Below are 27971 nucleotides of genomic sequence, written 5' to 3'. Positions count from 1 at the left end.
ACACAAGGGGTGATGTTGGACACAGGGGTAGGGGATAAAAGGGTGATGGATGCAGGATTTTGAACACAGTGGAGATACTGGACAAGGAACTTTGGGGACACAGGGATGGGAGATGGATCATGGAAATGAAGAGAGAAGGCATGACAAATAGACAGGAGACCTTGTGAGTGAATTAAGACTGAGGAAAGCAGAAACCAGAGACTAGGACCAAGCTGATTTGAAAAATACAATAGCCAGACAACAAAAGGTAGAAAAATATTTTTATTTTCTATTTTGTGATTAGAATATGTCAGATTTGGAATGTACATCTTGCCAGAGCTGGTGTTAGACATGGCTGGAGCCCAGGCCATAAATTTGGGAGGGAACCCCAAAGCCCATCACGAGATTGCACTGCCTTCAGCTTCCATCATGCTTGTGGCTCTCTCTGGCCAGGGGACCAAGAGCAATTGCTCCAGTTGCATTCTTCTAACACCATCCCTGGCAAGTACTATCTTTACATTTTGCACAGGAGGAAATGCATTTCTTTCTGTTTCTCTGGTATTGTATTACATGCAAGGTCTGGCTTCTTGGGGTTTTGATTAAATTTATGTTTATAATTTGTAGTCGATTATTCTATATTTTGGCATTTTTGGTCCATGTGTGTGATTGAGGTATTCTGTTAGTATGAATTTTCTATGTAGCCTTCTGTAGTAATTTTGGTTTGTTCAGTTTTCCCAATAGACATATTGCTATTTTAGGACCCCACTGTAATATGTAGGGCAATGCCTTTTTCATAGGTAGGATCCTTGTTTTGGAAGTTAGTGCTGGCATCGTAGATTTGCTCTAGGTTTTGAGTGACATTTTGTTTTAAAGATTGTTTTATTTGCTATATGGCAGCTGAGATTATGGTGAGTTTTATTGGGAAATATCCTAATTCTGCTCTGCACCCATTGGGACGGGTGGGGGGGGGGTGTCAGGGGGGTTCTGTGGATGCAGAATTTATTTGCCTTTAATACTACACTATACTTTCTGAGATTGTTTCTATAGCGTGTACCTAGAGACATGTGTTGAAAAGTGTTTGGTCTTGCTATACAGGCTAAGTATGTGTGTTAGGGGACCGAGGCTGAAGAGTGCAATCTATTGTACTTCCCCCTAGCCCTCAATGTGGCCTGCAGTCACTGAAGCCTGCACTGCTACCCTCATTGAAGTTATTGGGAGTGGGGTAGAGGTGGAGCATGGGGTGGGGCATCGTGAGGCAAGTTTTTCAATTTCAAAATGTTGGCAACCCTGGTGCCCACCCATCTGACCTGTTGGCCCACCCAAAAATTGCCTTCTGGCTACGCCACTGGTGGACAGCACACTACTGTCGTGTTGTCCGACAGAACTCTGACAGCCAATCCTTCCAGGGTCAACTGAAAGGCCAGAAGCGCCTGGAAAATCGCTTTCAACTCCAAGCGATTGATGGACCACTCCGACTCCTTGAGTGTCCAAAGACCCTGGGCATGCCTTCCCCGGCAATGTGCACCCCAGCCCTTCAGGCTGGCATCTGTTACCACCAGGAACCAATCGGGGAGCGCTAGTGGCATTCCTCGCCGTAGCAGGCTGTCTGAGAGCCACCACTCCATACTGAGCCGGGCCGCAGGGAGCCACGTGAGTCTGCATTGATAATCCTGAGATATTGGAGACCATCGTTGAAGCAGGGAACACTGCAGAGGTCTCAGCTGCGCTCTCGCCCATAGCACCACTTCCAAAGTGGCCGTTGTCGACCCCAACAGCTGGACAATGTCCCAAGCTCACGGGTGAGGCATCCTCAGGAGCAGACGGACCTGGTTCTGAAGCTTGCACCACCTTTGCTCGGGTAGGAAGACCATCCCCAAGGCTGTGTCGAACCGGACCACCAAATATTCTAGAGATTGAGAGGGGGTCAGGTGACTTTTGGCTATATTGACGACCCAGCCCAGAGATTGCAGTACTGAGGCCACTCTGGCTGTAATCTGATGACTCTCTTCTGCTCTGATGAGCCAGTCATCTAGGTACGGGAGAACCTGGATACCCTCTCGCCTGAGAAAAGCAGCTACTACCACCATTACCTTGGAAAAGGTTCGGGGAGCTGTGGCGAGGCCAAAAGGAAAGGCCCGAAACTGGAAATGTTTTCCCATCACCGCAAAACGCAGAAACCTCTGGTGCGGGGGCCAAATTGGTATGTGCAAGTAAGCTTCTTTCAGGTCCAGAGACGTGAGAAACTCTCCTGGCTGTACCACCACTATGACGGAGCGCAGGGTTTTCATGTGAAAATGCCGCACGTTCAGAGACTTGTTGACTTGTTTTGAGTCTAGGATAGGCCGAAGAGACCCTCCTTTTCGTGGCCTACATAAATCACCAAGGAGGCACTCAGTGCATAGCACTAGCAGCGCAGGCCGTGCAGATTTGCCACTGGGCCGAGCTTCATCTGCAGTTTCTGGCAGCAGCTCATATTGCAGGTCAGAGCAACGTGCAAGCCGATTATCTGAGCAGAAATCAGATCGATCCAGCGGAGTGGGAACTTGCAGACAAAGTATTCCTGCAGATATGTGCCAAATGGGGAAAGCCCGTAATGGATCTTATGGCATCAAGCACAAATGCCAAAGTCCCGTGCTTCTACAGCAGACGGAGAGATCCTCGCTTGGCAGGGTTGGATGCCTTGGCTCAACCCTGGCCTCAGGACCTCCTGTATGTGTTCCCTCCGTGGCCCTTGATAGGGCGAGTACTCCTGCGGATTCGGCTCCACCAAGGAGAGGTGGTTCTCATTGCCCCGGATTGGCCCAGGAGGCCGTGGTATGCGGACCTCCGGCGGATGCTGGTAGAGGATCCCCTGCTGTTACCTCTGGTACTGAACCTGTTGTCACAGGGCCCGGTGACCATGGAGGACGCCTGCCGCTTTGGTCTTACGGCATGGCTATTGGGAGGGTGCAATTGAGAGACAAGGGATATTCCAGTAAAGTCATTTCCACTCTCCTACAGGCCCGCAAGCGTTCCACTTCCATGGCTTATGCCAGGATTTGGCGCCAATTTGAGGCTTGGTGTGCTTCTAAAGCGATTACACCCATGCGGGCTTCTGTCTCGCCGATACTTTTTTTGCAGGATGGTTTATAAAAAGGCTTGACCTATAATTCCCTGCGTGTTCAAGTGGCAGCCTTAGCATGTTTTCGAGGGAAGGTCGCTGGCCTCTCTCTGGCTGCTTGCCCGGATGTGACACGGTTTCTTAGAGGGGTGCTTTGGCTCCGTCCTCCCGTGCGGACTCCGTGTCCGGTCTGGAACCTGGGGTTAGTTTTAAAGGCCCTTCAGTGTTCGCCCTTCGAGCCACTCAGGCGAGCTTCAGAGAAGGATGTGACCTTAAAGACGGTCTTTTTGGTGGCCGTGACATCGGCAAGATGGGTATCTGAGCTCCAGGCGCTGTCCTGTCGAGACCTATTTCTGTAATTCTCAGAGTCCGTAGTAATGGTACGTACGGTGCCTTCCTTCATGCCTAAGGTGGTTTCAGCGTTTCACCTAAACCATCTGATTACTCGACAGTACCGATGGCCTCGTATGAACCAAGATATCCTTCAGTTTGTTACGACCTGTCTCACCTGTGCCCGGACCAAGTCTGTTGTAGGGCGCCCCTGGGTAAGTCTGCAGCCCTTGCCCATTCCTGCAGCCCCCTGGCAAGAATTGTCTATGGACTTCATTACGGATCTTCCCCGCTCCCAGGGGCATACAGTGATTTGGGTGGTGGTGGACCGGTTCTCCCATATGGCGCACTTTGTTCCCCTGCCAGGGCTTCCGTTGGCAGCACCGTTAGCCCAGCACTTCATCCAGCACATCTTCCGGCTCCATGGGCTACCAGTCAGGATCATCAGCGACCGGGGAGCCCAATTCACTTCGCGATTCTAGAGAGCTTTGTGTTCCGCCCTGGGGGTCGTCACCAATTTCTCTTCTGCCTACCATCCCCAGACCAACGGGATGGTCGAGCGGATTAACCAGACGCTAAAGGGATTCTTGCGGGCTTTTGTCAACAGGCGGCAAGACAACTGGGCATCTCTTCTCCCTTGGGCCGAGTTCGCCTATAACCACAGCGAACACTCGGCTTCCGGGCAATCTCCATTCTTCATTGTATATGGACACCATCCGCGGCTTCCTCCGCCCATTCCCTCTGACTCATCTACGCCTCTGGTTACTCAAACCCTTGTTGATCTGCGGGAGGTCTGGAACATGGTCCAAGAACACCTACAGAAAGCAGCCGCCAGGTATAAGTCGTTTGCAGACCGGCGCCCCGCCCCGGTCCTTCAGCCGGGGCAAAAGGTCTGACTGAGTACTAAATACCTGAGGCTCTGGGTGCCCTCCCGGAGGCTGGGGCCGCGGTTCATCGGGCCATTTATGATCCAGTCTCGGATCGGAGCTGTGACATACCACCTGCGGTTACCTAGATCTCTACGAATACATAATGCCTTCCATGTTTCGCTGCTGAAGGTCTTTCAGGGGTCTAAGTGGCATCCTCAGGGTGAAGAGTCAGTTGTTCCAGAGGCTGACCCCGATCCTGAGTACGAAGTTGAAGAAATCTTAGACTCCAAGAGGCGTCGGGGAAAGCTGCTCTACCTGCTATCATGGAAGCATTTCGGTCCCGAGGACAACTCTTGGGAGCCGGCCACCAATGTTCATGCCCCAGAGTTGGTACGGGCCTTCCATGATTGCCATCCTCAGAAACCAGGACCCAGAAGGAAGGGGGCATCCGGGGGGGATACTGTCACATCCTTCGCTCCCTCCGGCTGCTCCTCTACGAGAAGCAAGGGCCGGGAGGAAGGGCCCGCAGCCAGAAAGGACTTACCTGACGGTTCCCCGGATGGACGCCTGTCTCGAGTGCAGTCGGGGCTGAGCCAGTGTCCCGTGCGGTGATGGCTGGCCTTTTCGAGGCCGCGGCTGAGAGCCAGGACCCGTCAAGGCGGTGGCCGCCCTGTCTGGAGCCAGGCCCGTAGGGCGGCGATCGCGGCTTCTGGGCTCTCAGTCGCCGGCTGTGGAGTCCGCGCTTGTGCCAGCGGGGGGGATGGCGCCGAGATGCGATGGCCGGCGTCTTCTCCACATTCGGGCGCGGGAACCCGAAGCCCCGCCTCTGAGGAATTAGATTGGGATGCCAGCACTGTAGCCCCGCCTGGGAGGCCGGACGGAACCAACCAGAGGGACTTCTTCAGTAGCCGAGTTCCGATTGGCCGCCCATGTCGGTTGGGGCTGGGCGGTTGATTGCTCACAGTATTTAAGGAGCGAGGCTGGAACAGGGCGTTGCTTCAGGTTCTGTTTCCCGAGGCCAGTCTTTGTGTGTTCTTGTTCTCAACGCGTTCCCTTGCTCTCCTGGTTTGACCTTGGACTGTTCCTGGACATCTCTGATAGCTGGCTGCCCTGACCTGTTGCCTGTTTTTGGGCTACTCTGATTTCTACCGGCCCTCCCCGCTCCTGGTTCCGGTGCGGGGTCAGTCCGTCAACCCCGCGGTTCCGGAAGTCCCGTTGGCCGCCTGCAGCTGGGGGCTCAACCCCCGGTGAACGGCGGTCGCTGCGGGTGAAGACTTGGGGTTGCACGGCTGTCCTTAGAGGTCCTTCGGGGCCTTGCGGGACCTAAGGGCTCACCCTCTTCCCAGTTGTGACAGCCAGTTCAACAGCACGTTTATCCTTCCCAGTCTGGTCATCCATAACGCTCATCAGACAACGTAGCACAAGAGCCCGATAATGTTGTTTGAAATTGGCTATTATGCCCTGATCCATAGGTTGGATCAGAGAGGTAGTGTATGGTGGCAGGAAGACCACCTTGACGTTAGACAGCCTGACATCATCACTGTGTACAGCATAATTATCACAAAGCAAGAAAAGCTGACACTTTTGTGCCCGCGTTCTAGTGTCTAACTTCTTTAGCCACTGCTTCCAAATTTCCCCAGTCATCCATGAATTTGCATTAGCCTCGTATGACACAGGAAGTCGCTTAACTTTCTTGAAGCAACGGGGCTGTTTGCTCTTTCCAATGATGAGGGGTTCCAACTTCTCACTCCCATCCATATTGCAGCAAAGGAGGATCGTCAGTCGGTCCTTCGACGTTTTACCTCCAGTAGTTTTGGCATGTTTGAATGCAAGTGTTCCATCAGGAATTGCTCGCCAGTAGAGACCGTTTTCGTCAGCATTGAAAATGTCACGAGGTGCAAACTCGTTCAAGATGGTAGGAAGGACTGAAACAACCCAATTTTCAGCACCAAAGACATCAGCATCTTGTTTCTCACCATGCTGTTTCTTGAATTTTATGTTGTTCCTCCACTTCCATCTTTCCAACCATCCAACAGTGGCTTTGAATTCAGTTAGTCCAAGACTTTCAGCTAGCTGGTTAGCTTTATCCATAAGCAGTAGACGGACTACTGACAGGAAACTGTGTAGTCCTGACTCGAGAAAACAACCGAAGAAGAGCATCTTCTACCTCCTCAGCTTTTCCCGCCCGTTTTCGGTGTGGATTTGTATTGTTTTGCCAGTCTTCCAGAAGCTGGGCTTTCTGCTTCAAGACACGTGAAATTTGGCTGGGATTGACACCATATTCTTTAGCAATAGATGCTTGACTTTGTTTTCTAATTTTTTAAGAACTTCTATTCATTCAGCCAGTGTTAAAGTCTTACAGTTCTGCCGAACCGCCGCCGCCAGTGTATGCTCTAACAACATTCTTTCGCTTATTCTGCCTGTGGCAGTTAAAGGGGCGGTAAATTTGAAATCTCGGTTGTCACACGCCAATCGGCTTCCATATTCCATCCACGCGCTTATGAGGAGTCTTCCCTGCAGAGGAGCAGTCTTAAACCATGCATAGAAGCGAATCTTGCACTTATCAGTGGTGCGCTAAACCGAAGTTTGTCCCCATAGAAATTGATGGTGCCAAAAATGGGACCGAAGTACAGCATGCAGTTAAATAGAGCATGTGCTTATCCGACGTGCATTTAAATGGAGTGCACTGTATATCTAGAGAGAGAGAGAGAGATGTATCCTAGTTTGTAATTTTATTAGTCCAGTAACCTAATTTAGCGGGTGCCCGGGCAACTGCCTATCCATCATGATATTTTATTCCTATATATTACATTAGCTAATATTAGTAAACTGCATTCTGATAAGGAAAGAGGCCTCAGCTAGAAATCAGCTTTCCCTGCATAGTCAGAGATTTCCCTATTGGCTAATAGCCAGCCTGGGATGTTCAGGGCTGAGGTATCCTTGAGTGCCTTTGACTATTTTGGCACTCATTTTTTTCCCTCCACCTTTTCACCTCTTTTGTTGGAATCGTTGGCCTTTTTTTCATGCAAAGGAATCTCTACAGCTAGGCAGAGCTTCGAAGACAGACAGGAAGGATTTTGAATGCTGTTTCTATAAGTTACTACTACTACTACCACTATTTAGCATTTCTATAGCGCTACAAGGCGTACGCAGCGCTGCACAAACATAGAAGAAAGACAGTCCCTGCTCAAAGAGCTTACAATCTAATAGACAATAAAGTAAGCAACGTGGCCTAGTGGTTAGGGTGGTGGACTTTGGTCCTGGGGAACTGAGTTCAATTCCCACTTCAGGCACAGGCAGCTCCTTGTGACTCTGGGCAAGTCACTTAACCCTCCATTGCCCCATGTAAGCCGCATTGAGCCTGCCATGAGTGGGAAAGCGCGGGGTACAAATGTAAGAAAAAAAAAATTAATGTGTACAGGAAGGAGGAGGGTAGGTGGAGGCGAGTGGTTACAAGTGGTTACGAGTCAAAAGCAATGTTAAAGAGGTGGGCTTTCCTGGTTCCTGGCTTGTATGCTGTGTTCCTGATTCCCGAATCCTCTGAGATACATCGATCTACAGTATGCAAATAAAAGTTAAGTTATTTTACCAAGATTAAATGTCTAAGTGTTATCTGCACATATCTCTGGGAAACTTAAAGAACTGTAATAGCCGTGGAGAAACAGTATAGACTGCAAGTGGTAAAGAGCTTATAGCGGACTGCCTCATGACCCAGATTGGGAAGACAGGATAGGCTGTAGCTGAGAGCTTGTAATAGAGGCTGTGGGTTAGTTGCGCACAGAGCTCACAGTAAACTTAGAGAAGAGATGGCTGAGAGGAAATGGAGTGCAGGAGTAGTCTAATGTTTAGTGCAGTGGGCATTGATCCTGGAGACCTGGGTTCAATTCCCACTGCAGCTCCTTGTGACTCTGGGCAAGTCACTTAACCCTCCATTGCCCCAGGTACAAAAACTGGATCACGTCAGAAAACCTTGATTTAATCTTCATAAACAAAACCTGGATCCATGATCAAAAGGACCCCATAATCCTTGACCTTTGCCCCACCAGGATACAAAATCACTCATTGGACCAGAAAGGAAAAGAGAGGTGGAGGGATAGCACTAATCTACTGATCCAACTTTACCACTGATACCACTGCCGAGTCCATAACTACCCAACTTGAAATTGCCTCAATTAGAATCCACAACAAATCCCTGCTTGACCACCAGAACTGCGTCTTATTTTACAGACCACCAAGTAACTGGAACGAAAGCCAGTCAAACGTCATGGACTTCATCTCAAACACTTGTGTAACTAACTCCAATATACTAATCTTAGGAGACATTAACCTTCACCTAGAAGACCCAAACTCTACCAACACACGCGAATGCAAGGAATTCCTCCACTCATGGGATCTTAAATGGCCACACATGAAAGCAACCCACGTTAAAGGGCACACACTTGACCTCATCTCACACAAATTGTCTACTGACCAAAACCTGATAATAACAGATATTAAATGGACAGAAACACCTTGGACCGACCACTACAAACTAAACCTATCCCTAAAATGGCATGAAAAGGGTTCATATCGTACACAAGAACAAATAACCTACACCACAAGGGGCCAAATAGATCTGAACACATTCTTGCAACAGATATATAATAACGAATGGACAGCACAGAGGGACTCCATAAACTTCCTTTCTGAATGGGATAAAAGATGCAGAAATATATTAGACTAATTAGCATCCTTGCCTACAAGACCTTCACATAGACATAATCCAGTACCACAGTTCAACAACGAACTGAAAAAACTAAAAACACAAACCAGGAAGTTTGAACGAGCATGGATAAAAATAAAAGACGATCACACACTTAACGCTTGGAAGCAAATACATAGGAAATATAAATACGCAATAAGACAAACCAAAAGTTTATACTATAAAACTAAAACAGGACCAGATCACATTAGAGAAACTATACCAATTCGTACATAAACTACTGGACACTACTTCGGTCACCACAACCAACATAGACATCCCATCGGCAGACGAACTTGCCAAATACTTCAATGAAAAAATTGTAAACCTACGAAACAATCTTCCTCAGAGCACCACCGTTATCGAAAACTTCATCAATGGCCTGGACCCAACCTCAGGAGAATACCCAGCGGATCGAATCTGGTCAAAATTCGCTATCTTCACCACCGAAACAATTACCCATGTGATTAATAGAGACTCCAACACTCACTGCAAATTAGACACCTGTCCCAGCTACCTTATAAAATCCACCCCCCCGATCGTTACACAACAGATCTCACTTCATGCGCCAACAAGGTCTCTTCCCCAAGGAAAATGGCAACATCCTACTCACCCCCGTACCAAAAGATACCAAGAAAAAAAAACAAATGAACTCACCAATTACCGCCCAGTAGCATCTATTCCACTAGTAGTCAAGCTCATGGAAAGTACGGTAACCAAACAGCTTACTGATTACATACGCAAATTCTGTATACTACATGAATCACAATCAGGATTTCGCACCCGCTTTAGCACCAAAACAGTGTTAACCACCCTCCTGGCCAAATTCAAGCAGGAATTAGCAACAGGCAATAGCATACTTCTTCTCCAATTTGACATGTGTAGTGCTTTCGACATGGTAAACCATAATATACTACTAAGACTCCTTGACTACTTCGGGATTGGTGGAAATATACTCAATTGGGTCAAGGGTTTCCTAACCACCAGAACATACCAAGTGAAATCTAATTCAAATATACCATCGCCGTGGAAAGCATACTGTGGAGTACCTCAAGGATCAACACTATCACCGATCCTTTTCAACCCAATGATGAACCCTTTAGCCAAGTCCTTATCCACCCAGGGCCTCAACCCATTCATCTATGCAGACGACATTACCATATACATCCCTTTCAAACATGATTTGATAGAAATCACCAACGAAATCAACCTCTGCTTGCATACCATGAACTCACGGGCAAATGCATTCCAACTAAAACTCAATACAGAAAAAACACATTGCCTCATCCACTCATCCCAATACAATACGAGCATACCCACAAACTTAATCACCCCAGATTATGCCCTCCCTATTTCAGATAACCTGAAAATCCTCTGTGTCACAATCGACTGGAACCTTACACTCGAGAGCCAAGTTTACTCTACAATCAAGAAAATGTTCCACTCTATGTGAAAACTTAAATGCGTGAAACCATTCTTCCCGAGGGCAACATTTCGCAACCTGATACAAACAATGATACTAAGCCATGCCGACTACTGCAATGGAATTTATGCGGAATACAAAGAACAACTCATAAAGAAGTTACAGACCGCTCAAAACACGATTCAAAAGCGCCAAACACCTTCGAGAAAAACTACATTGGCGCCCAATCAAAGAACGTATTACTTTCAAAAACCAGCACCCTGGTCCACAAAATTATCTATGGCGATGCTCCGGGATACATGACTGACCTCATAGACCTACCAACCAGAAACTTAACCAGATCATCATGAACATACCTAAATCTTCACCACCCTAGCTGCAAAGGTCTCAAGTATAAATCAATTTATGGATCCAACTTCTCCTATATAAGCACACAACTCTGGAATGCACTACCAAAAGCCATAAAAACAACGTATGGCCACCTTAACTTCCGGAAATCACTAAAGACCAACCTGTTTGAAAAGGCATACCCTACTGACCAACTTAACTGAACCCAGCAACACAAAGAAATCAAAACTTGTAATGAACACTATGAACACTATATACTCCTCTTCTCTATGATTCCCTAATGTGTCTCTAACACATTTATCTCATTGACAATAACAGCACTCTGTATTTGTTTCATCACCGGAGGTGGCTAACGCCTCACTGTACTATGTAAGCCACATTGAGCCTGCAAATAGGTGGGAAAATGTAGGGTACAAATCTAACAAATAAATAAATAAATGAGCAGTACAGTAGTACCCCTCTTTAAAGTGCCTATGAAAACAGCATAATTCTAAGAACTTACAGGCCCTGTGGTAACTTTTTTTTTTTTTACTTACATATTTTACTTTTTCCTATAACAGGCCCCCACCATGTCAAACCTGACATTTTAATCCGATTTGGGCAAGAGGGATTCGGTCCTGAGCCTCAGGGATCTGAGAAAAGAGGAAATCTGACCACCACAAGCACATGTGAGAAACTGCATCAAACAGGTGATACAGCTTGGATTAAATCTAGAAATGAACTGATCCAAACAGGTCCTACAAGAAAGACAAATTCTTCTGGACCAGGCACAGTGAGAATGAGGTGTTTTAATCATGGTTCCTGCTTCTATCCTTTATTGTGTGGATAATGTGTTTTGCTCTGTTTTCCTTATTTCTACTTTTCTTCTTACATTATATCTGATCTGCTTTTCTTTTCTTCTTTCTCTTATTCTCTCTCACCATTTTCCCATATCTGCCTGGTCCTTCCCTACATTTTCTTTCAACATCTCTTGTCTCTCATCCTTTATCAGTTTTTGCACTCCTCATATCTCTCTATTTCTGGCCTCTCTCAGGGCTGCTCCATGATGCTAAACCTTCCTCCCATCTACCCAACAGCTTGTGGGTTTTGTTCTCTGTGAGCTGCACAGTGCTGCCAGTATGAAAGAGGCAGGCAGGATAGTCTTCCTGTAAGAGGCTGGAGGAAAGACAGACTCCACTGGGATCAACAGGAAGAATGAGGAAAGATGGCCAAATTGGTGACTCTAGAAGGAAGGACCACACTGTTAACAGTAGAAGGTGTGAGTGAGGCAGAATGACTCAACATGGCATTAGCGGAATGTATGGAGGCAGGATGGGATAGAAGAAGGGGGAGGGGAGTAAGGCCCCGAAAAGAAGCAGCAGGGGGAGGAAAGAGAGGAATCCATGTTGGGAGTCAGGAAGATTTGGAGAAGGGAGAGAGGAAGACCCATATTAAGAGCACCAGGGTGAAGAGAGATGGGATTCTATAGCAAAGGGCATATTCTGTAGCAGTTTTCATTACTCAGTCCTTCACACAATTTTAAGGGGAGATTTAAGACCTATTTTTTCATAAAGTATTTGCATAATAACTTCTGATAGGATAAGGGTTAGTCTGTTCTTGTTCTTAGGTTTGATGTGTGTGGAATGTTTGGCCTTGCAGAACGGGTTGTTTCCTAATTTTTTAAATGGTGATCTTTTCATCCTGATTATATATTACATGTCATTAAAAACATGGTTCATTTTCAGAACTTCTCTGGATCCTTAACTCCTTCCACCAGGGATAGTTAAATTTTCAGAGGTCATAAAATTCCCATCAACTCTCAGTTTTAGACAAGTTTAACTTTTCTTATGTCTTAAGCTTTCCTTTAAAATCTGAAGTTATTTTTCCATTTGAGTGGAGGAGTAGACTAGTGGTTAGTGCAGCAGACTTTGATCCTGTAGAACTGGGCTCGATTCCCACTGCAGCTCCCAAGAAAGGCTGTATATCATCCCATTCACTTTCTCTTTCTTACAGGAAGCCAAAGTTACACTGCTGAGCCTGCAATAGAGATCCTGAAAATGGAAGAGGCTCCTTTCTGTGACCAGCTGGAGAGAGGAGAGGAGGATACGGATACCAAGAGTGGTGAGCCAACAATTCCTTCATAATAAAACACTCGCTATGTGCTGTGGAGTATTTCAAAATTTTCACGTAGAGTTTTTGGTTAGTGGATGCAATCAGAGTGAAGAGAATCGCTGCAGAAACTGGAAGGGAGGAAGAGATGTCCAGAAGCAGAGGATGAGATCAGGATGGTCTGTTTATATCTTTTCACGTGCCTTTGCTCACTTACACTTGTCTACAAACAAATGTCTTTCAAGATTCCTGTGGGGATATTTGTGTATATATGTCTTACTCAATAGAGGTTTAATTTATATACATACTTTTATTTTTATCCACAGATGATAGATTTGGCAATAAGATAATGAGCGTGTGCAATGGGCAGCAGAGGGAGGAATGGAAAAACAAAGAGCCATTAAGAGACAGTTTGGATCCTTCAGCTGATAGTGTGGGAGGTATCAGTAGCATAAGACCGCTTAGCGTAAAAGAAAATACCCTAAAAAGAGAGAGAAATCGAATGTATGTACGGAAGAAGAGAAAAATCCCACCAGCTGCCCAAATCTCAGACAAAATCAGAGAATCAGCAGAGAGAGACTTTGTCAGAGCTCTACATGTGAGGAAATGTTCACTGGGAAGTCAAACCTGAAAGGACAAAAAAGACAAGAAAAGCCATTCCAGTTTACGGAGTGTGACAAATTGTTTACATATAAATCACAGCTTACAGTTCATCAAAAAATTCCCAAAGAGCGAGAACCATCAAAATATTCAGTACATGATAAAAAGTTCAGTGAGTTATATGATTTGGGAAGACATGAATTAATCAGCATTAGCAAGAAACAAGTGCATCAAATGCACCTCAAGGGAACAAAGCTATTTCAATGTTTAGTATGGGATAAAAGCTTCGCTCAAAAAAATAACCTCAGAATTCATGAAAGAATCCACACTGGAGAAAAACCATATAAATGTACTGAATGTGGTAAAAGCTTCAATCAAAAATGTAAACTGAAAATTCACGAAAGAATCCATACTGGAGAAAAACCGTATAAATGTTCTGAATGTGGTAAAAGCTTCAATCGAAAATGTACACTGAAAATTCACGAAAGAATCCATACTGGAGAAAAACCTTATAAATGTTCTGAATGTGGTAAAAGCTTCGATCGAAAATGTAAACTGAGAATTCATGAAAGAATCCACACTGGAGAAAAACCATATAAATGTTCTGAATGTGGTAAAAGCTTCAATCAAAAATACGAACTGAAAATTCACGAAAGAATCCATACCGGAGAAAAACCATATACATGTTCTGAATGTGGTAAAAGCTTCAATCGAAAATGTGACCTGAGAATTCACGAAAGAATCCATACTGGAGAAAAACCATATAAATGTTCTGAATGTGGTAAAAGCTTTAATCAAAAATGTAAACTGAAAATTCACGAAAGGATCCATACTGGAGAAAAACCGTATAAATGTTCTGAATGTGGTAAAAGCTTCTGTCAAAAAAATGACCTCAGAATTCATGAAAGAATCCACACTGGAGAAAACCCATATGAATGTTTGGAATGTGGTAAAAGTTTTAAACAGAAAGGTCACCTCAGAATTCATGAAAGAATCCACACTGAAGAAAAACATTTAAATGTTCTGAATGTGGTAAAAGCTTCATTCAAAAATATCAGCTCATAATTCATGAAAGAATCCACACTGGAGAGGAAAAAAACATAAATGTTCTGAATGAAATAAATATTTCTACAGAAACTCTGGTCTAAGAAAGCATAAATGAATCCACAGTGGAGAAAAATGTGCACAAACATGCTAAAATGACTTTCTTAAGGGGAAAGTTGAACAAAATTGAAAACATCTTTCTGATTGATGACTGTGATGGAGCAGTTGCATAATGGTTAGTGTAACAGGTTGCGGACCTGGGGAACTGGTTTTGATTTCTGCTGCTGCCTGATTGTCAGCAGTGGCTTAAGATCCTAGGGAACCAGGTTCTATTTCCTCTGCAGCTCTGTGTGACCCTGGGCAAGTCACTTAATCCTCTGTTGCCCCAGGTACAACAGTAGTACAATGTATTATTTAGATTGTGATCCACTAGGGACAGCCCCAATACCTGTAAAATGAAACTGTAAACTGCTTATGTCTAAGCGGTATATAACTACTTGAATGATTGAAGTAAAGGAATTTGAACAGGAAGGTGTATATAAATATGTTGATGTGGTGGAAGGAACAACTATCAATCAGGAATCACTGAGAGAAAAAAAATCAGTAAAGAATTTTATAGGAGACTAAAATTGATATTGAAGAGTGCATTAATATCATGGATGAAGGCAGGGCCGGTGGAACCCAGTAAGCATGGTAAGCATGGCAGGGGTGCGCCCACCTCTGGAGGGCACCACAAGCCATGCTTACCGCTGCCCGGGTGGCTCACCTGCAGGCAGCTCTCGGATCCCACCTGCCCACCCTCAGCTCCCTGACAGCCCTCATTTCGTTCCTGCCACCCTGTGGAGGGAGGGGGTTAAATCTTTTATTTTACCTCAGTCACAGTGGTGCCAGTGAAGGTAGCAGGCTCGTGTCTAGCCTTCCCTTCCCTTTCAGTGTCCCACCGTCTTCTGATGTAATTTCCTCTTTCCGCAAGGGCGGAACACTGAAAGGGAAGGCTAGAGACGAGCCTGCTGCTTTCACTGCTGCCGCTGCGACTGAGGTAAAACAAAAGATTTAAATCCCGCAGGGCGGCAGGAACGAAAAGGGGGATGTTGGGAGAGAAGAGGGCAGGTGGGGCTGGGGTTGGAACCAGAACTTGGGGGCTGAAAAGGGGGGCAGGCGGGGGCTTTAGCAAGTCACTGGACATGCAGGGGAGGACAGGGGGAAAAGGAGACTGGCTGGACATGGATGGGAGGGGAGGGCGGAGGAGAATCACTGGGCATGGATGGGAGGGGAGGGCAGGGGAGAGAGGAGAAATCACTGGACAAGGATGGGAGAGTAGGGCAGAGGAGAATCGATGGACATAGATGGTAGGGGATGATATGGGCAAAGGAGAATTACTGGACATGGATGGGAGGGCAGGGAAGAGAGGAGAATTCGCTGGATATGGAGGGAGGGCAGGGGAGAGGAGAATTGCTGGGCATGAATGGATGGATGGAGGGCGGCAGGAGAGAGAGGAGAATTGCTTGATATGGATGAAGGAGAGGGCAGGGGAGAGAGGAGAGTTGCTGGATATGGAGGGGAGGGCAGGGAAGAGGAGAGTTGCTTGACATAGATGGATGGGAGGGCAGGAGAAATTCTGGATGGATGGAGGGGAGGAAAGACAGGAAGAGATGCACATGGAGGGGAGAGAGGAGAAATGCTGGATATGAATGGAGTGAAGGACAGAAAAGAGAGGAGAAATGTTGGACAGGGATGCAGGGAAGGAAAGACAGAGGAGGGAGATGCACACGGATGGAGGGAAAGGAATAGAGAAGAAATGGTAGACATGGATGGAGGAGAAAGAAGACAGAGAAAGAAGATGCACATGGAGGGGAGAGAGAAGAAATTCTGAACATGGATGGAGGGGAGGGGAGGAAGCAAGATGAACATGAATGGAGGGGAGAGAGGAGAAATGTTGGACATGGATGGAGGGATTAGAGGAGAAATGCTGGACATGGATGGAGGAGAGGGAAGATAGAGGCATATATATGGATGGAGGGAGGGGAAGAGAGAGGATGGAGATGAAATGAAATAAGGGAAAAAAGAGAGGAGAAAAACTGCACATGGATAGAGAAAATAGGCAGAAGCTGGATCCACTCTATATCTCCCGCAGTCAAGTCTGCGGAGGACCCAGCTTTTAATTAAGGATGTAGAGCAAGAAATGAAGAAGAAAGGAGGAAAGTAAAGAAATAAATGGAAAGGAAGCCCTGGAAATGGAGTTAAGAGAACAGATAGAGAGCAGCAGGATCAGATACTGGGACCAGCATGATCAGGATAACAAAGGTAGAAAAAAATCATTTTATTTTCATTTTAGTGTTTGGAATATGTCCAATTTGAGAATTACAACTGCTGTCTTATTTTCAATGTATAGCAATGTGTTTCTTTGTTTTTTCTGGTATTATGCTGCATGCAGAGTCTAACTTCTTAGGATTTCAGGTTAATTTTTGAAGAATTTGAAGAGGGGCTATCTCTGTTCTGCATGTGTGACTGCAGGCCAAGTGTCTGAATAGGGATCCGTTTGTTAGGTTCTGAGATTTTGATAACATATTTTTCAGATTTGGAAAGACTGTTCTCATAATTCCTGGTCTGTATGCTAATTTGGTTTGTGTCATTTTGGATATACTGGAGCTATAACAGCTTACGGAAATTATAATGAAAACAAAATAAAACACAAGTTATTTTTCTTCTCCTATACTGTATAATATTTTCAATGATGCTTGTTTATATGTGTCATGGGTGGTAAAAGAAGTGTGGCTACTGTGGGTGTGACTATAGGGGCAGTGCAATAGCAATCCTGCCCCTGCATAGGTAGGGGTGGCAACTAATAGGCTGCAGGAAGGTGCCAGAAACCCCAGCACTGGCCCTGGATGAAGGTACTGGCTATTAATTAACTGGCACTTCCTGTACTCTCATATAGGTTTGGTATTATAGACTGGCCTCTTAAAGATCTTTAAAAACTAGGTGTACAAATGAGAAAACTCTTCCATGCCCACGAGGTCATCTATAAGAATCTGTGTATGCCTAGACTGTACATTCCTAGAGCTAAAGGAGGAATGGGTCTCATAGAAATAGATTACATCTATCGAGCTACAGTTATAGGCCTCCAGGCTTACTTAATGGCATCATCAGATCCCAATTTCAAAAGTGTTGAAATATGAAAGAAAACTTCCAGGATCTAGTTTTAACATTAAAACTTCCAGGATCTAGTTTTAACATTAAACTTGGACAAGCGTTCCAATGAGTAAAAAGAATGGGTAAAATTCCATTGGTACCAAAACGGAAGGAAGCAACAGAATTTGCAAAGGAAGAGAAAAAACTCTTTAAGAAATTGGATCAACAGGGGCAAAACAACAAGTGGGGACTACATAAGTACAGTAGGAAATACAAAGTGTTACTGCAGGAACCACTTGTTGACCAAAACCAAACACATGAATGGTTAAACAGAGATGAACTGAAACCTAAGGATGAGGGATTGATAGCTACAGCCCAGGAGAGTGGATTACAGATGAGATGGGTTACAGCAAGCATTGAAACAACTGGTGCAACAGACGTGTAGATTCTGTAACAAAGAGCTAGAAACAGTTAACTCATCTTATGGCTGGCTACAAAGTGCTGATGGTGGAAAAGTTTTATACAGAAAGGCACAACAAGGTGGCATATCTCATCCATGTAAGCATTACAACATCAGTGTACCAGAAAAGCATTTGAATCATGATCCTAAGAGAACTGTGGAAAATGAAGAGGTTATGATCACCTGAGACATCCCCATCCTGACTGATAAAAAGCTGGATGCAAGAAAACTGGGTATAGTAGTAAAAGTGAAAAATACCAGAAAAGCATTGATTGTCGGTTCCAAACAATTACTTGGTGAATCACATGGAGAGGGAAGATTCTCAAGTACCAAGTGATATAGTCCAAGACCAAGAAAATGTGGCTGAAAAATATAGAAATATTTCCCAGTCATGAAAAAAATCCACACTGCTACATTAATAATCATTTGTATCCGCTACTAGACGTACGCAGATCTGTACATATTATATGCAGGTACTTTCTTTGTCCCTGGAGGGCTCACAATCTAAGTTTTGGTACCTGGGGCAATGAAGGGTTAAGTGACTTGCCCAAGGTCACAAGGAGCTGCAGTGGGAATCGAACCCAGTTCCCCAGGATCAAAGTCCGATGCACTAACCACTAGGCAACTCCTAGGATATGTCTCCAATAATTTTTTTTTCTATTCTGCAGTAACCTGTTCATTTCCACGTGGATAGCATAGTTAAAAAGAACCAGAACAATGACCTTATCTTAAAAAAGACAAAAGAATGGACATTCCAATTCAGCCTGCTGGAGTGGTTGAACACTGAGTTCTGTTATTGTTAACCATATGTCTACTGTTATTGTTGGATATGTGTGCCTGATCTCTCAGTAAAATTCTTCTACAAATTAAAAAAAAAAAAGAACCAGAACAAACATCTGGGAATTTACAAAACCTAAAACCAAACATAATCATTTCACATATTTTTTTTTAAATAAAACAATCTTCAGTTGTTTATGGAAAGACCACACATAAGTTAGAGTGGACAGCAGAAGGGAGAGAATTTCGTATTGTTGCAGCTTGATATGGAATTGAAGCCAAAAGTTGTTTAAGATATTTGACCAACTTAACTGTGGGATATAACAAAGGTATTTGCCCCCCTCAAAATCTGTCTTTTGAATACAGAGAAGAATCTCACCCAATAAAAAGGAATATTTCCTTGTAGAGTCTGATGAACCAGTGTACACAACTTAAAATGACATCTTGCTATAACCGGGAGCCAATGTAACATAATAATAATGAGTAATAGATCACTCTTAAAGCTAAATTCTGCATTGTTTGCAAATTCTTCAATAAAGTATTAGTGCATCCCACATACACCACATTACAAGAATCTAATTTCGATAATAAATAGTGATTGTACTGTAAGTCTAAAAGATTGTTCAAAAATTTTATGAATCAGTTTTAATTTTCTTAATAAGAGAGAATGTTTTACTACCGTATTTGATTGATCATCATCAACTTGCTATCCACCTCAATTCCTAAAATCGTGGAAGAAAATTCAAATTTAAATTGTATCTTATTGATAAAAAGACATTGAGGGTAAAGAAAATATTTCTGAGAGCCGCCCAAAGGAATTTTGTCTTCTCCTGATTAAGGGGCCTGTTTACTAAACTGCGCTAAGAAAACTTGCGTGTGCGGTGTTTGACACGCATTATTGCTGCTAATGCATACCAGCAATAGCGCGTGGTGGTGCTGCTACAGTTGAGGCGTGTTATAGGCAGTGTTACTGACATTGCTGTGTGTGTGCGTCAGTAACGTGCGGCAGGTATCTCGACGCACGTCAATATGTCAATGCAGGAATATATTCCTGTAGAGGAACTGGTATACTGGTAATGCTATGTGATAGGAGTGAATGCTCTGTAGGTGGCACCCTGTCACCAAACTGGGAAAAAGAGATGTTCTGCAATAGCCCAGTTGTATGGGATTGGCACACGGCTACGGCAGATTTCCCCTTTGGTGGTCAAAAGGTGAATGTAACAGTGCTGTCATCAATACCTGTGCACAATGTAGAAATTACTATGTGGCTAGTGCTATGTTTGCCCCTCTGTCTTGCCACACAATCACTAGACAGTAAAGGGTCAAGTCCCATTGTGGTAGCCATCAGGCGTTGGGTGCATGCTGGCTGATGAGCAGTGGCCACACCTCCCTCAGACTCCAAAATAGTTTTCTGTAGTATGGTAAATGGCATGCTGCAACAACAGGCGTACTGCAGCTTTTGCGGTGTGTCCCCATTTAGTGGCCCCGTCGCCCTTTCCTAATATGTCTCCCTCGAATGGGTAAAATGCAGCAGTCACCACAGAGAAACAACTGCAGGGCTCATAGCCACAGAAGAGAGGATGAATAGAAATGATGTGCCAATGGAGAAGGTTGCTCACATTAGGGCCTGGGTGTACTGTATGAAGTTTGTACATAGTGGAGGATTGGAACTCTTTCGTGTGATATCCTCCAAGGAGATTGAAGAAAACAGGAGATGGGATGGCGTCAAAAAGTTGAAGCTACTTGGGTAAGCCTTTGTTTCCTCTTCCCTACGCAGCCGTCATCTAGTACACTCAAAACAAAGCAAATTTCTACCAACAAGTATTTGCTATTTGATAGAGCCAGTAGCACAGGAGAAGTATGTGGGTCGTCCAAACAATTGGCGAGGTCTCCGGAAGAGGCCTTTGCGAAACGGGCCCCTTCATTATTTGGTTGTTGGTAGAAATTTAGATTCAGAATTAAAGTTTGGAAAATTTGATCTACCAGACACCCTTCTTTTTGGGTCTGCAAAGAGTGGACTCTTATTAAGGCCTTTTTGTTGCACGTGGCCTTCATGTCCCAGAACCTGTGTTTGACCTGCTCAGTGGTTCTGGGTGTGGCAGCAATGTTATTGACTATCTGGGTGATGGTGCCCCAGATCAGTTCTTTAGAGGCAGAGGACAGCCAATTGCTCATGACCCCAAACAGCTGCTCGAAGTTGGAGATAGCCATGCGGAGGATCAGGTCATTCTTCTCCTTTGAAAAGCATGGAACCCTGAATTGTGCTTCTGCCTCAGCTGCTTTCTGGCTCTCCTGCTTCCTACTGGCAGGCCTTTTAGCTGGTTGCTTGCCCTTCTTGCCTGTGATAGACATTGTGTCCAGGATTGTGAAGGTAACTGCTCAAACCACACAGAAGGGTGCATCATTTATCTCCTCATCTTCCATTTCCGATAAGGTGACTATCCTGCTTATTTTCGAACGAGAAGGCCAGCCATCTTCCGACACAAATCGGGAGATGGCCGGCCATCTCCTGAAGCCAGCGAAATCGGTATAATCGAAAGCCGATTTTCGCCAGCTTCAACTGCTTTCCATCGCAGGGCCGGCCAAACTTCAAGGGGGCATTTCGGCAGGGTATGGAAGGCGGGACGGGGGCATGATTATGAGATGGCCGGCTTCGGCCGATAATGGAAAAAGAAGTCCGGCTCTGACGAGCACTTTGCCGGCTTCACTTGGTCCATTTATTTTTAGGACCAAACCTCAAAAAAGTGCCCCAACTGAGCAGATGACCACCAGAGGGAATCGGGGATGACCTCCCCTTACTCCCCCAGTGGCCACCAACCCCCTCCCACCCAAAAAAAAAATTAAAAACATTTTTTGCCAGCCTCAAATGTCATACCCAGCTCCATGACAGCAGTATGCAGGTCCCTGGAGCAGTTTTTTGTAGGTGCAGTGCACTTCAGGCAGGCGGACCCAGGCCCATCACTCCCCCCTACCTTTTAAACTTGTGGTGGTAAATGGGAGCCCTCCTAAAACCCACCCGAAACCCACTGTACCCACATCTAGGTGCCCCCCTTCACCCATAAGGGCTATGGGTAGTGGTGTACAGTTGTGGGGAGTGGGTTTTGAGGGGGGGATTTGGGGGGCTCAGCACACAAGGTAAGTGAGGTATGCACCTAGGATCTATTTTTGAAGTCCACTGCAGTGCCCCCTAGGGTGCCCGGTTGGTGTCCTGCCATGTGAGGGGGACTAGTGCACTACAAATGCTGGCTCCTCCCACGACCAAATGCCTTGGATTTGGCTGGGTTTAAGATAGCCGGCATCGGTTTCCATTATCGGCATAAACCGATGCCAGCCATCTCAAACCCGGCCATCTCTGACATTTGGCCGGCCCCATCTTTTTCAATAATACGGTTCAGGACCGCTCTTTGTGGCGCCAGCCTTATAGATAGCCGGTGCCGTTCGATTATGCCCCTCTATATCACATAATCACACCTTGTGTGGTACACTTGTATCTTGGAGTGTGTGTGGGCATGCTGTTAAAATATAAGGGTCGCTAAGAGTGTCCAGACAGAGGCACATGAATATTGTCTCCCGAAGTAACATGACCTATTGGGGTTGTGGAACATAATCATGCGCTGATGACGTGCACGCACACATAAGATAGAATTATCCTGGCGAAGTCATATTATCACATATCATCAGTCTATATAACGCGCCACATGGGGAGACCACTTCCTTTTGCCAGAGTGGAGTGCATGCTGTGCTGTCTGTCTCCAAGTAAGTTCTTCATGATCAAACTTAATTTTACGAAGTCCTGTCTTCTGCCTCTTGCTTTCAGCCACACAGGTTGGACGCTTGCTGGCAAACCACACCTAGAAATTAGATGCTGTGTTATTGGAGTTTGTTCAGACGGTCACAAACAGAAGGGAAGTTTCTCCACTGAGGGAAAAAGTCAAGCAGGAACAAGTAGAGCAAAGAAACCTCTCGCAGATGCTGTTCAAAAATCTGTGTATTAAAAAACTAGTAAAAGAGGACCGTTTCAGAGCAAATGAAACGGGCGCTAGCAAGGTTTTCGTCGCCAACACCCCCCCCTCCCCCGGCCAACCCCTTCATTGTTCTGCCATTGCTCCGCCCCCAACGTCATGACATTTGACGCGAGGGCGGGGCCCGGAGCGATTTCCCCCCCGCCTCCCTCCGTGCCAACCCCTTCGTTGTTCTGCCATTGCTCCGCCCTCGAGGGCGGGGCTCGGAGCGATTTTGGTGGCTTCACCACCACGAACCTTCGAACCTTTTTGAAGGAAGTCAGGGCTTGGCTTCACTGACGTCAGTGTCCTCAGAACGTTGAGGGTGAGTTTTATTATAGTAGATTCTTCTAAAACAGTGAGGATGACCTGACACTCGTGTTTCGGCCTGACCAGCCTGCATCAGGGGTCTATAAAGTGTTAGAAAGCGTACACGATAAGAGTAAACCTATACATAAATATACATAAACAGATATGTTTAAATGATTTTTATTAACTTTTCACTTAACACAACGTGCTTATAATACATAGTGTCCAGGCATTGTAATTTGCTAATACAGTCACTTCTATATCTTTATCAGTGTCTGAACTCTTTTTACAGCTTAATTTCTTAACACCCACTCCCTCAGTTAAACATCCCCTCCCCTCCCAAAACAACTTTCCATCCACCCCTCCCTTCTCCCCCCCCCCCCCCCACCCCGAGAGGCAGGTCTCATTGTCCTTTGTAGAGGTCCATTTTGATTGGCTTATTTACATATTCAATAAGTATCCTCGGGCCGCAGGTGTCATAGAGTCTAGAAAAGGGCCCCATCTGCGTTGAAATCTCAGATCTCCAGGGGGGGGTTGGTGATTTATTTCTAATCTTTTGAATCTCATAAGCTGTATCATCTCCCCTCGCCAGAATTGGTTTTGGGGTGGTTTCGGGGACAACCAAGCTGCAAGTATAGTTTTCTTGGCCACAATGATGGCCCGAGCCGCGAACTCCCGCATGCCCCGGGCCACCTGGCCTTGCATTTGTAATTTTCCAAACAACATCTCCGGTCCAGGGTGCCAATCGGATTGCCAAGTGCTCGAGATCCATTGTAACAGTCTATCCCAAAATGCTCGTGTGGCTGGGCATATCCAGAACATATGCCCGAGTATAGCTCCCTCTGCTCCACACTTCGGGCATGCTCCATCTGGGGGTAGCCCCATGTGGAAGGCCCTCCTCAGCGGCATATGAGCTCGCATCACCATCCGGTATTGGAGCTCCCAATGCCTTGCCATTGAGGTCGTCCGCCTCAACCCTAGGATGTGGTCTTTCAAAGTTGCTGTCATTATAGTCCCATCCAGTTCTCCACTCCACACCTCTGCTAATTTCCCATAGTCCAGCTCAGGGATTGCATCTTTTATATGTCTGTGGTGGAATGTGAGTGGTACTTTCTGTTGTGATCTCATAGTGAATGCTTCTGCCAGTTCCTCTTGGGACATCTTCCGTTAGGGAATCCCAGGGTAAGCTCAATATGTAATGTTTCAGCTGATAGTAGTAAAACAGATCCGACGGCAGCAGTTGATATTTAGACTGTAGTTCACAAAAGGGTTTAACTTTCCCATCTTCTGTCAGCACCTGTACCAAATATACCAAGCCCTGTTGTTTCCATCTCCGGTAGGCCTTATGTAGCTGTCCTGGCTGAAAGTCTGGGTTCCCACATATAGGTAGGTACGGTGTTGTCCTTGCTGAGAATCGATGCAATCTGCAAACCCACCTCCAGACTGCATGTGCTGTTGTGAAAATTCCTGTATCCTCAAACTCATTTCGAACTTTTGTCCTTGGTGCGTGCAACAAATAGCCAAAGTGCATGTTTTGCAGTGCTGTCTGCTCCAATGTGGTAGCTGAGAAAAAGCTAGTGTCTCTCAACCAGTCATTTGTGTGGCGCATGCCACTTGCCACCGTCAGGTATCGTATGTTTTGGAGTCCCAGGCCACCATACTCCACTGGAGTTTACAAAATCGACAGGGGTATTCGGGGCTTTTTCCCCCCGCCAAAGAAATCTACTAATGGCCCTGTTTAATGTTTTATCATCTTTAAGAGAAAGGTATAGTGGCAATACCTGAAATGCATAAAGCCATCGTGGCACAATCATCATATTTATTATGGCAATAAGCCCTATTAAGGAAAGTGGGTATGCCTGCCAAAGCTGTAACCTAGCACATGTGTCTCCCATCAGCCTAGTAACATTCAATGCATATAGTTGTGATAAATCCTTCAGTACCCGGACCCCAAGATACCTAAATTCTTCCTCCGCCCAGGTCATCTTAAGGGTTCCTTGCCATTTGGCCCCTTCCCCATGCACCATCATAGCTGTTGATTTTGTGAAATTTAAAGTGAAACCCGAAAACTTACTGTACTTATCGAGTATTGTCAGCAGACTCGGGAGGGAGCTATCCGGGTTCGTGATTAAGATCAACAGGTCGTCCGCAAATGCCAGCGCTCTTATGTCATGAGCTCCCAACCTAACCCCTTGAATCCCCTCCTCAGATTTTATTGCTCTAAGTAAGGGTTCTAAGGACAATATGAATAACAAGGGCGAGAGGGGGCATCCCTGGCGCATCCCTCTACAAATCTACAAAAGTTTTCGCTTCTCACCCCATTGATAAGGATCTCAGCTGTTGGCTCTGTGTAGAGGGCTCTTATGGCATTGTAAAACCACCCTTGAAATCCCATATGTTGCAGTGTGTCAAACATAAACTCCCAATCTACTTTATCGAAAGCTTTTTCCGCATCGAGGCTTAGAAGTAATGTTGTAACATTATCTGCCTTGCTCTGAGCCATTGCTATTAATAGTTTACGGACATTCCCTCCTGCCTGCCTCTGTCTCACGAACCCCGTCTGTTTTTCTCCTATCAACCTGGGCAATATGTTTGATAGTCTGTTTGCTAATATTTTCGCTAAAATTTTGTTGTCTACATTTAATAATGAAATGGGCCGATATGCCTCCGCCTGGTCCTCTGGTTTACCCGGCTTAGGCAGTAAGGTGATGAGCGCCGTATTTGCGTAGCAGGGGAAACTCTTGGTCTGAACTACACTATCAAAGTAGGCTCTCAAAGTTCCTAAGGAGGTCTCTGGCAACAACTTATAAAACTCTCCCGAGAATCCATCCGGGCCCTGGCGCTGAATGCAGCGCCAGCCCCCGGACCAACCCCTGAAGCTCTTTCCCCTGGATGGGTTCATTCAACCGTTGTATCTCTTGGTCTGTCAGGTGCATGATGCCCACCCTCCGCAAATAAGTGTTTAATGATGCCTCTCTGGGCCCTTGCTGTTTTTGATATAGTTGAGAGTAGTATTGAACAAATATCTGCTTAATCTCTTCACTTTTGGTATTTATCTTCCCTTGCTTATCTTTCACCGCTGTAATCACCCTGTGAGGTTTCCAATTCGATACCAACTTCACTAACATTGAGCCCACTTTATTGCCGTACCTATACAGCTTGTATTTGTGATAAAACATCGCTCTGGTGGCTTTCTCATGTATGTGGGAATTGAGAGCTACTTGTGTCGTTTTTAGCCGTTCCCAGGTCTTTTTATTTGGGTTGCCCGCATATTGCCGTTTGGCTCTCTGGAATTGCTTTTCTAGTTGTATAATGGCTCTAGCTATCTTTTTATTTCGTGCTGCCACATACGCTATCACATCGCCTCTTAAAACTGCTTTTGCGGTCATCCAGTAGAGGCTAGGGCTGTCTGCATGTTGCGCGTTAGATACTACATAGGCTTCCCATTTTTGATTAAGGTGTTGTGAGAAATCCCTATCCTTGTATAGATACCCTGGGAACCTCCATCCCCTGCCTGTTTGGTAGTAACTAGGGGCCTCCACATCCATCCATATTGGACTATGGTCGGATATCTCTTCTGGGCCTATCTCTGCTCGTACGATTTCTGGGAATACCTCTCTGCTAACCAGAATGTAATCAGTTCTCGAAAGGGTCCCATGAGCTCTAGACACATGGGTAAAGTCCCTCTCGCCTGGGTGTAGTGTACGCCATGCATCCAGAACTCCCAGGGTGCGCATAAATGTACGTAGGGCTTGCACTCGCTGGCCACCACTCTGCTCTCCGTTCGGTCTCGAGCAATCTTGTGCTGGGTCCGCCACCAAGTTAAAGTCTCCCATTATTATTAGTGGGTATTTCAATACTGCACATTGCCGTACAAGGGATTGATAGAAGCTCGGATCATATATATTGGGGCTGTATAAGCCTAATATCACCATTTGTCTCCCCTGCAGCCATAGCCACACTAGCACATATCGTCCTTGTGGGTCCTTGGAGAGTAGCTCGGCCTTAGCGGCCACCCCCCATCCTATCAATATCGCTACACCTCTCCGCCCATTTGCTGATGCTGAAAAGACCTCTCCCACCCATGACCTTTTTAGTTTTTCATGCTCCAGCTCGGAGAGGCAGGTCTCTTGTATGCATGCTATGTCTGTCCCTTGGCGGCGTAAAGCCGACAAAATTTTTGCCCGTTTTATAGGTGATGTGATTCCTCCCACGTTCCATGAGGTGAAACGAACTTTTTTAATTTGTGTCATATGTAGCTAAGTATAAGTTCCAACAGTGGTCCCCATCATTTAAGCCTTCCCTCGGGAACCCAGCCTCCCCCCGAGTATCGCCACCCGCGGGCGCCTCAATGATTTTTAAACTTCCATCACATTGGCCTGAGTGGTGCAAGGTTACTTCTGTCCCTCTATCCTCCCCCTTTTTGATGTTTTCTTTCCGACTATCCTCTCTGCCTCTTTCCTCCCCATCCCTCCCCCCTAACTGCCCTCTGCCCCACCCCTTCCCCAATCTTCGTCCCTAACCCTTCCCTTTCCTTTATTCTCCCTTCTAATCTAAACTGCCCCCCTACAGCCCTTATCCCTTTCCCATTCCCTCTCCTATCACCCCTCTCATTTCGCAATGCTACTCGCAAAATGTGCGCTCCCTTTAGAGGCAAGAGGCTCCCGCCTCCGTGCGCGTCTGGTAACATTTTTGTCTAACCGACAGTGCTTTTAAACAGGTAACATTTAACATGGCAGTGAACAATCATCAAACATACAACCTTCAGCT

The 27971-nt window shown here is 45.7% G+C and overlaps 1 protein-coding gene across 1 annotated transcript; it reads left to right on the top strand.

The window, feature by feature from the left end:
• Window positions 1-11352: 11352 nt before the first annotated feature.
• On the top strand, window positions 11353-15271 carry LOC115463709 (zinc finger protein 239-like). The gene is given in 5 exon segments (XM_030194429.1): window positions 11353-11573; window positions 12783-12890; window positions 13205-14487; window positions 14490-14569; window positions 14572-15271. Coding segments are annotated over 3 exon segments (1107 nt in total). The 5' UTR covers window positions 11353-11573; window positions 12783-12890; window positions 13205-13484; the 3' UTR covers window positions 14596-15271.
• The last annotated feature ends 12700 nt before the right edge of the window (window positions 15272-27971 follow it).

This window comes from Microcaecilia unicolor, chromosome 2 (assembly GCF_901765095.1).
Source record: "Microcaecilia unicolor chromosome 2, aMicUni1.1, whole genome shotgun sequence".
Classification (NCBI taxonomy): domain Eukaryota; kingdom Metazoa; phylum Chordata; class Amphibia; order Gymnophiona; family Siphonopidae; genus Microcaecilia; species Microcaecilia unicolor.
This window is presented reverse-complemented; position numbering and strand designations above follow the sequence as displayed.